Source organism: Sarcophilus harrisii, chromosome 4, assembly GCF_902635505.1.
Source record: "Sarcophilus harrisii chromosome 4, mSarHar1.11, whole genome shotgun sequence".
Classification (NCBI taxonomy): Eukaryota; Metazoa; Chordata; class Mammalia; order Dasyuromorphia; family Dasyuridae; genus Sarcophilus; species Sarcophilus harrisii.
This window is the reverse complement of record NC_045429.1, coordinates 75059457-75072743: the sequence shown is the minus strand read 5'-3', so window position 1 is coordinate 75072743 and position 13287 is coordinate 75059457. Positions and strand designations below refer to the sequence as shown.

Genomic DNA, 13287 nt, shown 5'->3' with positions numbered 1-13287 from the left:
ATCAACCAGCATTTATAAAGTAAATGAAGGGTCATGAATGACAAGAATAATAAAAAATGAAAAGGTCCCTTTCATCAAAGAACTTATATTCTAAGAGACATGTACTATAGTTATGAGTACATGCTTTATACAAATATATTTACAATAAAAGACAGGAAAGGCACATTAGAAGTCAAGGAGAATAGGAAAGTCTATCTATAGAATATGGCATTTGAGTGGCAATTTGAAAAATACTAGAAGACAAGAAAATGTTCCAGGTATAGGAATTTGGCATGGGTAGAAATTGGAGATGGAATGTTATACGTAAGGGAAAAGCATGGATTAGAGAAGGGCGAGAGAAGCAGGGATAACAGAAGACTTGTAATATATTTCAAGTGAGTGATGCTAAGGACTTGAACTAGGATGATAACCATGTCACAGAAAGAACAGAGGAATGAAAAAGACATGATGGAGGGAAAATTACTAATACTCTGAATTAATTAGATCAAGTAGTGAGGGAGAGTGAGAACCAGAAAACTTATTCTGAGATTTTGAACAGAGTATTTAAAACTAATGGAACTCTCAACAAAAATGGGGCAGTTTGAGACAAAGGTGGGTTTTGGAGAAAAATAATGAATTCTGCTTTGGATATATTGAATTTGAGATATCTATGATACATTCAGTTTGAAATGTACAGCAGTTGGTGCCATAGCTGTAAAGTTCAGGAGAAAGACTTTATATAGATCTGGGAGGCATCCTTATTGAATTGTCTTGATTTTACATCACCGTCATTATTGCTCCACCTAGAAGCCAATTTTTTTTTCATGAAATAAAAAAGAAAAAAGCAAAGTAGTTCTGCAAAAAACAACCATAGTCTGACCAGGGTCTTTCACCTCTGCAAAGAAGAGAGTGTTTTCTCACCTCTTTTTTGTCAGGATCATTATAATTGCAAAATTCAGTTTCAAAAGTTTTTGGTATTGTTCTTTGCATTTATATTTCTATAGTTATTGTATATTTTTCTAATTTTCTTTACTTCATATCAGCTTTGTCAGCCTTATACTTCTCTGTATTCTTCATATTTAACAATTGTTATGCATAATAAGCTACTCTCATGATGATCTTTATACTAATTATGAACAGGGTTGGGTGAAATGATCCAATATCCCATTAAATTGTATTTCTTACGTCCTCTTCAAAAGGGCTTTTTGACTAATGTTTCCTTTGAGCCCAAATTTCTTTTTTTTTAGTTATTTATTTATTTACTTTAAATTTATGGAATAAAACAAACATTTCTATAATAAAATATAAAAAGATAATCTATGTACAGCTTGCTTTTAAAAATTTAATAAAATTAACATATCCATTTATCTTTTCCCTTTTTTTTTCTTCCTCTCTCATCCTAGAGATGGCCACTATTACACACACATAGACACACACACACACACACACACACACACATATTCTAGAAATATTTCTATTTATTAGTTCTTTTTCTGGATGCAGATAACATCTTTCTCCATATGTCCTTTATAGTTAACTTGGATATTTATAAGTCAAAATGACTTATTTGCTCAAAGTTATTCTTAAAACCTATTTTGCTGTTACTATATACAATATTCTCTTGGTTCTGCTCATTTCACTCTTCCTTATTTCATGTAAGTCTTTTTGTGCTTTTTTAAGATCATTGAGCTCTTCACAATCATATACCAAAACCTGTTCAGTTCATTTACAGATTCTGATTTCCTTTATAGTGATAGTATCATTATCAATATGGTTCAGTTCTCACTGATAAAGGTTTCCCACTTAGGGTATTAACAGTTAAATTAATAGTTATAGGTCTAAAAGCATTGTGATTCTTAATGCTCCACACTCCATTTCTGATAGTCTAGTATCATCAATTCAGATATGAGAGGCTTTTGCACAGAATGGGGCCATTTTTTAAATTTTTGTTGTTTCATGGATTTCTAGGGCTAAAGAAGTCATCATTTTGCCCTTGAATTACAGATGCACTAGGTCATCACAATTTTCCTTGGTTTTTTAATTATATTCATTTGCAAAACAATTAAATAGGAATAGTTTTTAAAATTTTTATTTCAATAGCTGTTTATTTTATAATGTTTTGAATTTGAATGTCAAAACAATATTTGCTTGCATTGTGCTTTTATTTGAGAACACATTTCCACAAACAATAGAAAGTAAAGCAATTTTACTTTTTGCATATTTATTTCATTTACTCAATGAGATTGTCAGCTCTTTGAAAGGAAATATCACATCTTCTTTGTTATTCTAAAGAATCTAAAATAATTTTGATTAATCTTTTGCAAAATATATACTTAATGAATATTTGTTGATTGAGGATGAAACTATAATATTCTTTCTCTGCTGACATGTTTAAAGATTCCAAAGTAAATATCAAAAATAGAGTTAAAAATAGGGGAGAGGTATGTATGATTTTACACTTATATTTATTTAAGCATGGAATGTAAAAATTTTATATTATCCTTGAAATGGTATTTGGATTTTATGGAAAAAATTAATAGCGTTTTGATAATATTCAGTAAATTTTAATAGCAGCTACTAAATGAATTGTGAAGTTGAAAAAAGCATAAGAAAGAGTAAATATATGACTTTTACCTTCAAAACACTTCCATTTTCAGAGATACTGAGGCCTGATTTCTTTAGCAGAGGTCGACCATCTTTTAACCAAGTCAAAATGGGTGGGGGAATAGCATTACCCTGACAGTGTAGCTCCACAGCTTGGTTAATGAAGACGGAGACATTCTGCTCTTCTCCCATAATATTTGGTGGAACTAAGCAAAAGATGGAAAGAGATTTTTCTCAGAAAGGAAGAGGTCAGTGCATGGTTAATCTTCATTAATCATCATGAGATAAAATGAAATTTTTTGTTGGTTATCATAAATGGTTTTTCTGCAGGCAGTCTGGCTTGTTGCCTTGATGTCTTGTCTAAAGAAAGCTGGTTTATGATACAGCATAACAAAGGCACAGATTAAATCTGTTCTTTTTAAACAGCCTTTTTTTTTTTTTTTTGCTGAGGGGTTCATCTTTAAAACTTTCACAAAGAAGGATGGTAGTAGCAGGTCTCAAAGCTAAAAATGATCCATTATCAAAATTTAGATTTTTTTTTTTACAAAGGATATTACAAAAAACATACTAAAAAGGGGGGGAGGAGAAAAGTTATTCATTAGTGAAAGAAAAGTGAGTTCATCTTCAAAATTTACTGTTTGTAAAGTAAAATTCTACAATAGTAGAATTTTCAAACTCAGGGTTATATAGGTTATATAGGAGATTAGAGACTAGCTTAACATTTATATAGTATATGTAATAACTATATATAATCATTTTTATATCCTGTTTTTTTAAAACATAAAGGCATTAAATGACCAGCCCAAGATTCCATTTAGAGCCAGATAAAGGATCGGAACCCAGTTCCATGCTCTTCGTACCACTTTCTTACAGTTATTTTATACCACTTTCTTAATTATATATTAACCAAAAACCAGTGGAGCTAAAACTACACAATTAAGAGAAGAAAAAAGTAGTTTAGTGACCAACTATTCACTATTCTCACAATAACAATATAAGAAGCAAAGCATTAAATTTACAATTCTCTGATAATAGGGGTTGACAGGCACTGAAATGATTTCCTGATGAAAGTTGTAAAAGTATCCTCCTTTGAATGTGGTAAAAAGTGGAGAAACTAATTTTTTCTCTTTGGTGGTATAAGTTGAAAATATATCAGGAATGAAGCAGAAATGAGAGATTAGATTGAATAACCTTTTAAGAACTCTTTTTCACAGTTATATAATAATTAAAATAAAAACCAATGAAGTTGAGCCTGCTATAAAAGGGCCCCCCTGAGGAAGCTGCTTGTCCTCCAGTAATCCTTTCCATGAGTTTTTATACATAGAAGAATTTCTTCATGTTTGTAAAGAATAAATAGATTAAAACAAAACCATTTACCACTATAAAATAGGGAATTTAATTTCTGTCAAAGATTACTCCAAAATGGAGGGTAGTGCCCAGGTTTTAGAAAATTTTTTGCTGTAGAAATTTTGTTGTAATATTTGTTGTAACAGGAAGTGATCTTTAGAACATGGTAAATCATTCAGATACTGTCCTTTCTGTTTGTAGAAGTCATTATTAAGAAAAAAGGGCAAAATTTGAATTGACATTATGGGCGCTTATACTGAGATAACCCCCTTGCCCTTTTCCATGTGTTAATGTGTGATAGATTCTGGGTATAAACTTTTCCAGAGGTATTGCTGCTCTTGGAAAATGTACACTGCACAATGACTTAAATAGACTTTTTGAGCAAATACTTGGGTAAATGCATTTTGCACTGATTTGTGATGCTTTTTCCCCTTTTTATGAAAATAAACAGAAATATCTAGCATAAGATTATGTTTCAAGTCATTTCTTGGGAGGAAGGGGGGAAAAGGAGATTACAGGAAACATTGAAATTTTGTTTGAGAAATAATACAGGTCTGCCTTAGAGAAAAGATAACCAATTAGCTTGTTTGACATTAAAATTGCATTAATAGTAGCACTATAAGTATACCCAATGTCACTTTATAATATGTCATAAAACATATATTTTCACTATAATTCCTTCTATTTTTTAGCACAGAAAGTATTGAGCAGAATAGCTGATTTCACAGTTTGGAAATAATTTAAGGGAAAGTCTGGTCTCTGTGGATAAGAAGAACAGTACTACTATAAAAATATGTTTATCTTTGTTTCTTTGTAGTATGCACAAAAGAGTCTGTATTCTTTATGGATGTTTATAGAACTGAGAGTTGGAAACAACCAAGGAAAGTACAATGCTAATTTATTTCAAAATATTTTATCCTTCAATTACCTTTCTCTGGAGTTAAGTGAGCTGAACCAAATTGAAAAACCAACTAGCTTTTTAAAACTGAGAAGCAGACTGAAAAAACAATAGAGTATTTGTTTCTTGGAGAACATAAATTAAAATGAATCTAATTACTTTGAAGGATAGATATTACCCAAATAAATACATTTTATCTTTCTTGTCTTTCGTTCCCAACTTTTTGTTTAGTCTGGGGAAGAGAAGGTCCTGACCTTCAGTTCCTCAGCTTCTTTTTCTGTTATTCCTACTTTGTTTCCTAATTATGTTTCTTGGGGAAGGCTTCACAGTAGGGTAGTTTTTCATTTTATGTATTTCACTTGAAGAATGTAATTGCTTAATACAGACAGCAGAGAGTTATAAGATTTGAGATCCTAATTTGTGATCCTTGGGAAAACTATCTGAGTTTTTATTTTATCTTTAAAAACTTATTTATTTAATATTATTCCCCAGTTACATGTAAGACAATTTTTTTTACATTTGTTTCTAAAACTTTTGAGTTCCAGATTCTCTCCCTCATCTTCAAACCCCATTAAGAAACCACACATGAGGTTATGCAAAATATTTCTGATTCCTTTAAAGTAAAAGTACAATGGAAATACAAAACCATTGTCCTCAGGTTTCTTAGTTTAAGTCCTCAAAGTGAGACAATATACATTCCAAACATGCAACACTACAAAAGTGAGATTCTTACACTGTACTGATCTTATTCTAGGAAAAACTGAATTCTTCTATCCTTAGATAAATCTGTGCAAAGTTCCCTTCTAAAGATTAATATGCCTCAGTTGCAATAAGAGACTTGGTTCTTCATTTTACTATTTCAATAATAATTCAAACTGGTGGTTTCATTGGTATGGTTATTCTGTCCCTGGAAATGAATTGTAACATTACTACATTTTTGTTTATGGTCTTTGGAAGTTGCTCTGACCAAAATATATATTATCCTAAAGCCAAACTAGTAATAAATGAAAGGATCTGGGTTCAAATTCTGTATGTGTCACTACTGTATGCATTTTGGGGCAGGTCAATGAACTTCTCTGGAACTTACTATCCTTATCTGTAAACTGAGTGGGTTATATTAGATGCCTCTCAGGGATCTTTTAGAACTATGAAACTATAAGGCTCTCCAACCAAATACAGGTAGGCTGATCCTCACTGGTTGCCAGGTCTATATGTCAAATATTTCCATTTTGATAGAAGCTGCCAGAATTTGTTCTCTGCCAGTAGAAACCCAGGGTTACCTATATATTATGAAAGAACATCAGTTTTAGAGAAAGAAGGGGGGGGGGGGAAAGCAGAGGAAGAGGAGGCAAAAAGAAAAAGGAAGAAGAGGGAGAGTAGGAGAACTAGGAGAAGCAGAAGTAGTAGCAGCAATACCAATAGTTGTATGCCCTCATCATTTCAATGCTTGGACTACTTGCAAGATACTTCTTGAAGAATCTCCCCACCCATCTATCCTCCACTCAATTGTCAAACTTATCTTAAAGCACAGGTTTGTCAAGTTACATCCCTATTCAATAAATTCTAGTAGCTCCCTATCATCTCCAAGATCAAATAGAAAATCTTTTTCAGGACATCTAAAAACTTTCATAACATGATATCCCCCTATTTTTCTAGTCTTTTTATATATTACTTGCCTCCCCCACAAAGTATTCTACAATCTATTGACACTGGTCTTCTTAATTTTTCCCTCACATAAAACAATCCACCTCTAAATTGTGGGAATTTTTGCTGGCCATCTCCCATGTCTAGAATTCTCTCCTTCCTCATTTTTTCCTGCTGGTTTCCTTGGTTTCATTCAAATACTGGCTAAAATCCCAATTTTTTGCAGGAAGCCTTTCCCAATTCCCATCACCCCAAACCCTAATGTCTTTCCCCCGCCTCTGTTGGCTAACTTCAATTTATCCTGTATATATCTTGCTTGTACACAGTTGCTTGAATCGGAATACTTTGGGAGCATTGTCTTTTACCATTCTTTGTACTTCTAGTATCTAGGCATAATGTCTAAAACATAGAAGATGCTTAATAAATTCTTATTGATGGACTTACTAATGAAATTAAAATGTTTTGAGATGAAAAATGTAGCACCTTAAATTTAGTTTTTAATTATATAATCACAAAGGAATTAAACAAACAAGTATCATATGTTCTGAGTATGCCAAAATAACAAGCCTTAAATTTAAATGGAGATCAAAAAGTTCTAACTTCCTCACAGTAGGCTACATCCTTAGAAGACCTAACAGAATCAGAGGCATCTTTTATCTTATCCCCATATGATGAGCAACAACAATAATAAAACTATGCACTTTGCAATATTTGATGATTATTTGATTGATATTATTACATTTTAATTAAAATTAAATTTTAAATTTAAATTAAATTACAATCTAATTAAAATTAATACATTTGAATATTTGATAAAAGTATCTTAACAACAGTATGAACTCTTTGTTGATAGCTCTGAATGAAGAATTAAATAAAAACAGGCAATAATAATGTGCCTTTGAGTGGAATAATTGGGAAAGGTTGCCTTGGTAGAAGACTATAATAGTAGAATTGCTGCTAATATTCTTAGGCTTCTTATACTCCCCTATAAACATCAATCTCATACAACTTAGATATGTTTCTTTTTTTTTGAGTTTTTAAAAGTTTTATCTTTTACATACTTTATATGTCTAAAAAATAGACATATAAAATCATCTAATGTCATTGAGAACATTTATTTTATAAGGAAACATTTATGTTATGAAGAAACGAAAATCCAGAAAAAGAGGTAAAATTTAAACATTTAAGGCATAATTAATCATACATTCCATTCTATTAGTTCCTACATTAAAGCTCAGCAGTATTGGTATAAAAACTTAAAATGACATTAGGATTTTCAAATAAGGAATATAAAGAAAAAAAATTTTAAATGTTGGCAATAAACTAAGAACACCTGAAAGCTGGACCAGATTTAAATCATATTTTCAAAAACCCTGCATGTTGATAGCATCACATCATTATAATTATTAAGCTACATAAACAATAAAACAATTATGGCTGAGAAAGTAATATTCTCTGCAAGATATGGTATGTATATTCATTTTTGGTTCCAAGATTGAAAAAAAAACAAATAAAATTTATTAAAAAAAACAAATTGAGTTTTGCTCTGAGGTAATCACATTAAATATCATTAGTACCTTTTATGACATTTTATTAACACTTCCCTCCTCTTGCATAATCTTATTGATACATATAAGTAATAAACAAGGGAACTGATATTCCTCACCATATACTCTGAGATCAATATCCCTTTGTTTCTCCCCAGCAGCATTCACTGCCACACAGGTGTATTTTCCTGTATCACTGATTTGTGCACTAGTCAATGCTAGGACTCTACCACCAAAAAGCACCTATAAAAGAAATAATAAAAAATCAAGCTTAATAGATTTCAATCTCTTGAAAATTTGTTTTAGTAAGTAATGATAACAATACTAGATAGGGCAATTTATATGGTGCTTTAAGATTTGCAAAGAGCTTTACAGATATATTGAATGCTCACAACATCCCTGGGGAGGAGGTTTTATTATTATCCTTATTTTGCATATGAAGAAACTGAGGCAGATAACTAAGTAACTTGCCAGGGTCAAAGATCTAGTAAATGTCTGAGGCAGAATTTGAGAACAAGTCTTTAATCTGAATTAAATGATGTTATCACCTAATTTCCCCAAATAATGAAATAAAGGAATTTTTTTTTTTTTTTTTGCAACACGCAGGAAATTTTATTCTTCTAAAATTCATGGAACGTTAAACTTAGAGGAGACCTTGGAAATCACCTAATGTCAGTGAGACACATTTATTTTATGAAGAAACAAAAATCCAGAAAAAGAAATACATTGACCTGACCCCTGATTCAAAGATACTTAGTGGGCAGAGTCAATAATGCATCCCCAGATTTCAAGTCTCCTATTTTAATGCCTTTTCCAATGAATTTTGTCTGTTAGTGTAATGTTAACTTATAGAGATCTCTAGTTTGCCTGAATGTGAAAGCACTGTCCATGGTAGCAAGAGATATAAAGGATAAATAACAGAAATTACATACAACAGAGATAACATAATCATACAATTTCTCCATACTGAATCTGGTACCAACTGTTACCCCCGGGCTGTCATTTTTATGAAAAAAAATGTGTGCATATAATAAAGGTTGCAGGAAGGAGATATTGTAGGCAACAAATTAGATAATCATTCAATTTTATATGAGAGGAGAAAAGATGAAATCATAAAAACAATTAAAACTCAATTATTCCTTTTCCAATTGTTGTTAATAAATATTGAACTTAAATTTAAAATAGGAATATTAATAGATGACACTGTTGTCTATTTTTTCATCTCAGTAATCCATATTTACCTTCTATCAAGCCTTCAAAGGCTCTGGACAAGGAAGAATTAAAGAAAGCATGATGTATTGAAAAGAAAAAAAAAAACAAAAGAGGTTAGGAAACTAATTTAGTTGATTAAAAATACAGAAGCAAATTTTGATTTTGATTTGATTTGTTTTTCTCATTTTTTACTCAATAAAATTCAATTAGGTCCAAGTTCACATGCCACAATCACAGAATTTTGCAGAATCTTAAGAGTTTGAAAAAGGCTTCAGAGGCCATTTAATTTCTATTGGGCCTGGCAAAAAAAATACCCTTATATTAAAGGACAAATAATTAGCTAACCCATTCTTAAAGATCTACTTGAAGCAGCGCCCCTTACTCTCCAAAATAGCCCCATTCTATTTCTTAAACTGGAGAGTTTCGATTGTTAAAAATATTTCCTTATATGAAACCTTAACTTTCCACTTAACTATTTCTGATTAAACATCTAAAAGGAAGAGTCAATCCAGAAAAATATATAGTAAAAGACAGTTATTTTATACTTTAGCTGGCAACACAGAATTTAGACAAAGAAAATGCAAAAGGAAAAATTTTGAAAAGGGAAAAACTGGTTCAAATGGCATCTTCAGGCGTTCAGTTTTTGTTTGCCCTTCTTATTCAGCTTATCAGCAGTGTTAAAATTAGCCAGAAGCACAAGCCATATTTAATATATAGTTGGGCTGGAACAGAAGATGCTATCTCTGCAGAATCAACTTTTATTCATTTCTATACATGTATACTTTGTTATTGTCATTCAGTCATTTTCAGTCATGTTTGACTCTGACAATACTGGAAGTTTTTTTTTTTTTGTTTTTGTTTTTTTGTTCTGTTTTTTTGACAGAGATATAAGGAGCAATTTGCCATTTTCTACTCCAGCCCATTTTATAGGTGAGGAAACAGAGGTAAATAGAGTCAAGTGACTTGACAATAGTCACACAGCCAGTAAGTATCTGTGGTCAGATTTTAACTAGGGAATATGAGTTTTCCTGACTCCAGGCTGGGGGCTTTATGCACTATGGCAGCATTTAACTGTTCCCAGCTTAAAGCTACACAGTTAAACATGGTTCAGGGGTAAAACTTAAATCCAGATTACCTGACTTCAAAACCAGCCCTAAATGAAGCTACCATCCTGTATATAGATTTTTCTAGTGGTGTATAACTTCCTAATTTTATTTCTTATGTTTTAGCAGTAATTGATTTCTTTAGTATCGTGGCAGCAAATACCTGAATTCCATCCGAGAAGCTGGAGACAGGACTACCATCTTTTAGCCAGGTCAAACTTGGTGCAGGAATGCCTCTGGCCTCACACTCTAACCTTACCAGGTTATTAACGACCACAGACATCATGTCATTACTGCCAGAAATTGATGGGGGGACTAAAAAAAATAAGAATTATGATAAGGCAAGTTAATACTAAAATGATTTAATTCCATGATCAAGACATAGGGGGTGCCGTAATAGAAACAGTATTTTCTATTTCTACAATAGTTTTTTAGCTTTTCCCAAAGATTTTATATACATTTTAAATTTTATCCTCATAGTTATTGTGTGAGATATAAAAGGAAATCATTATTACCCAGATTTTAAAAACTGAGGAAATGGATACAAAGAAAAATGTGTTGATTTTTCTAAGGTTATAAAGCTAGACACTGACAAAGCTGGGACTAGACTTCTCATCCCTTTCCTCTTCTGCTATAAAGTGCTTTCTATTTAGAGAGAGAAAGGTTTGTTTTTTTTTTTTTTTTTTTTTGGCCAAAACACTTGTGATTTATAGGAATATTTATTAATAAACATGATTATTATAACTAGCCAATAAGATTTCTAAGACCTGCTATAAAAACCATTTAAACATGTTTAAAGGTCAAGTAGATATTAACATGTCCCAAAAAATAACCATATATTGCCAATATAGTTTCACAATATATATCAATATATTTTAAATGCTTTAGTCTCTAAGTCAAGATAACATAATAAATGTTTATATTAAAAGTTCAAGAGACTTATTGTCCTTGAGTTGTTTTGAATAACTGCCCTGCCCAGATTAATTTAGGATAGGTGAAACTTACCATGAACCTGTAGGCTGTAAAATAATTCAGCAGTCCCTGCAGTATTGATGGCTACACATTTGTAAATACCAGTATCAGCAATTTGAGCACTATCAATCTCAATGATCTGTCCTCTTTTCAAGAAAGTGGCACCAGTAGAGCTTGAAAGTGGATGATTATCTTTATACCATGTAATTGCTGAAAGAGGAATATGGGGGAACAAAAGTAAGTGTGAAAAGCTGTAGCACAATTGCCATTCAGGAAGTCACTTACTTAGTCCCATGTTCATGTAGGTTCCCCAATTTGCTCCAAACTAGAAAACCTCTTTAAAGGTAATGCTACAATTAAATATTCAGTTGGATCTAAGACCTCACCAAAAAAGGAGATTCCCCCCAACCATGCAGATAATAATCTTTCCCTCTCCACCATCATATGTGACTATTGTTTAGATTCTCACAAAAGTTCATCATAAGAGGTTCACCCAGAATGTGGAAGGCTTTTCTTTCTCCCAACATCACAAATACATTAATGGAGGACTAGGATTGTCTCTCCATCTCTAATAGGGAGACATTGAAAATTATCTTTCATTCTCTGAACCTAAAGATAATTATCCTTAGATAGAAAACACATTTACTTTATGCTATTTCTTTTTTTGATGTTGACCTGGATCCTTACTTACATAATTTCAAGATTCATAGTTATAAATTTTTGATGTACATTATCAATCAACAGGACTAAACAAATGTTGAAAATCAAATTTTTCATCAGTAATAGCAATTTAGCATGACAATCAACATAGTTTTTGTATGATGCTACTTTGTTGAACTTATTGTCAGATGTTATACTAATCACATTTTACAAATATTATCTTATTTGATCCTCACAACAAGAGTGTGAGGTAAATGCTACTATTATCCCCATTTTATAGTTTAGGTAACTGAGATAAACAGAGATTAAATAATTTGTCTAAAACCACACTAAAAGCCTCGGTCTGAGGCTACCTTTTAACTCAGGCATTCCTGACTCCAGTCCTAGTACTCTATCTACTATGCATATAGCTGGCTCAGTTGTATATTCTTTATCACAGGAATAAATGTCAAATGACTTGGAAGAGTAATGTTGTATAATGAGGAAAACTACTGGGCTCTAAGTCAGAAAATATTATTTAAAATATTATCCCCCCCATAATTAATAGCTGTGTAACCATAAATGTGTTTCTGCATCTGCAAAATAGGAATAATAATATCACCCAGGATCAAATGAGATGGTATATATAAGGTTTTTGCAAAGTTTAAAGTACTAAATGTCTTCCATTATTTTATTATTATTAATAATTGGGTAGCTTATATGAAATAAACATTCATAACAACTAAGTGACTCATAATGCCCTTTATATAATTAACAACCACAATGCAAATTCCAAAACTTCACTTTTTGATACTATTTATACCTAGGCTTTATTCCCTACTAATCTTAGTAATTTTATTGTTGGAGCTCAGAAAGAAATTATTTTCACACAAAGTTTTATACTTCCTAGAATCTCTCAAACACAATAAGGTACAATATACTAAAGTAAACAAACATACCAGGCAAAGGATTTCCAGATGCTTCACATTCAAGCTGTACTGGACTATTAATCACAACTGTTTCATTCAACATCTTCCCTGCATTCTCAAGGTGGGGAGGTTCTAAAAGTATAAACATTCTGAATAAGTCAGATAAAAAGGCATATTTTGGGACAAAAAATTGGAAATTTTTTTGTTTATGGATATTAAGTTTTTTTAAGTACAGATAGGCAGAGAATGTGAAGTTACCAAGTACTTCTCTACATCAATGAAACTGAAAATTATTAATCCCTTCCCTATCTCTATAATTACTGAAACATTTTACATGAAGGTGACCTATACCATTTGACACTAAATTCAATAATTATTGAGTATCTCAATGTTGAATGCACTATGAATAGATC

At 31.5% G+C, this 13287-nt stretch overlaps 1 protein-coding gene across 3 annotated transcripts in view; it reads right to left on the bottom strand.

The window, feature by feature from the left end:
- HMCN1 (hemicentin 1) overlaps positions 1 to 13287 on the bottom strand; it is a 465183-nt gene that overhangs the window by 149889 nt on the left and 302007 nt on the right. For all 3 annotated transcript variants that reach the window (XM_031937038.1, XM_031937039.1, XM_003767514.3), the window contains exons 37-41: positions 12905 to 13006; positions 11340 to 11516; positions 10498 to 10649; positions 8139 to 8262; positions 2614 to 2789 (exon numbers count right to left, since the gene is read on the bottom strand). In XM_031937038.1, the coding sequence (XP_031792898.1) occupies positions 2614 to 2789; positions 8139 to 8262; positions 10498 to 10649; positions 11340 to 11516; positions 12905 to 13006 (731 nt within the window). The remainder of the gene's footprint in view (positions 1 to 2613; positions 2790 to 8138; positions 8263 to 10497; positions 10650 to 11339; positions 11517 to 12904; positions 13007 to 13287) is intronic.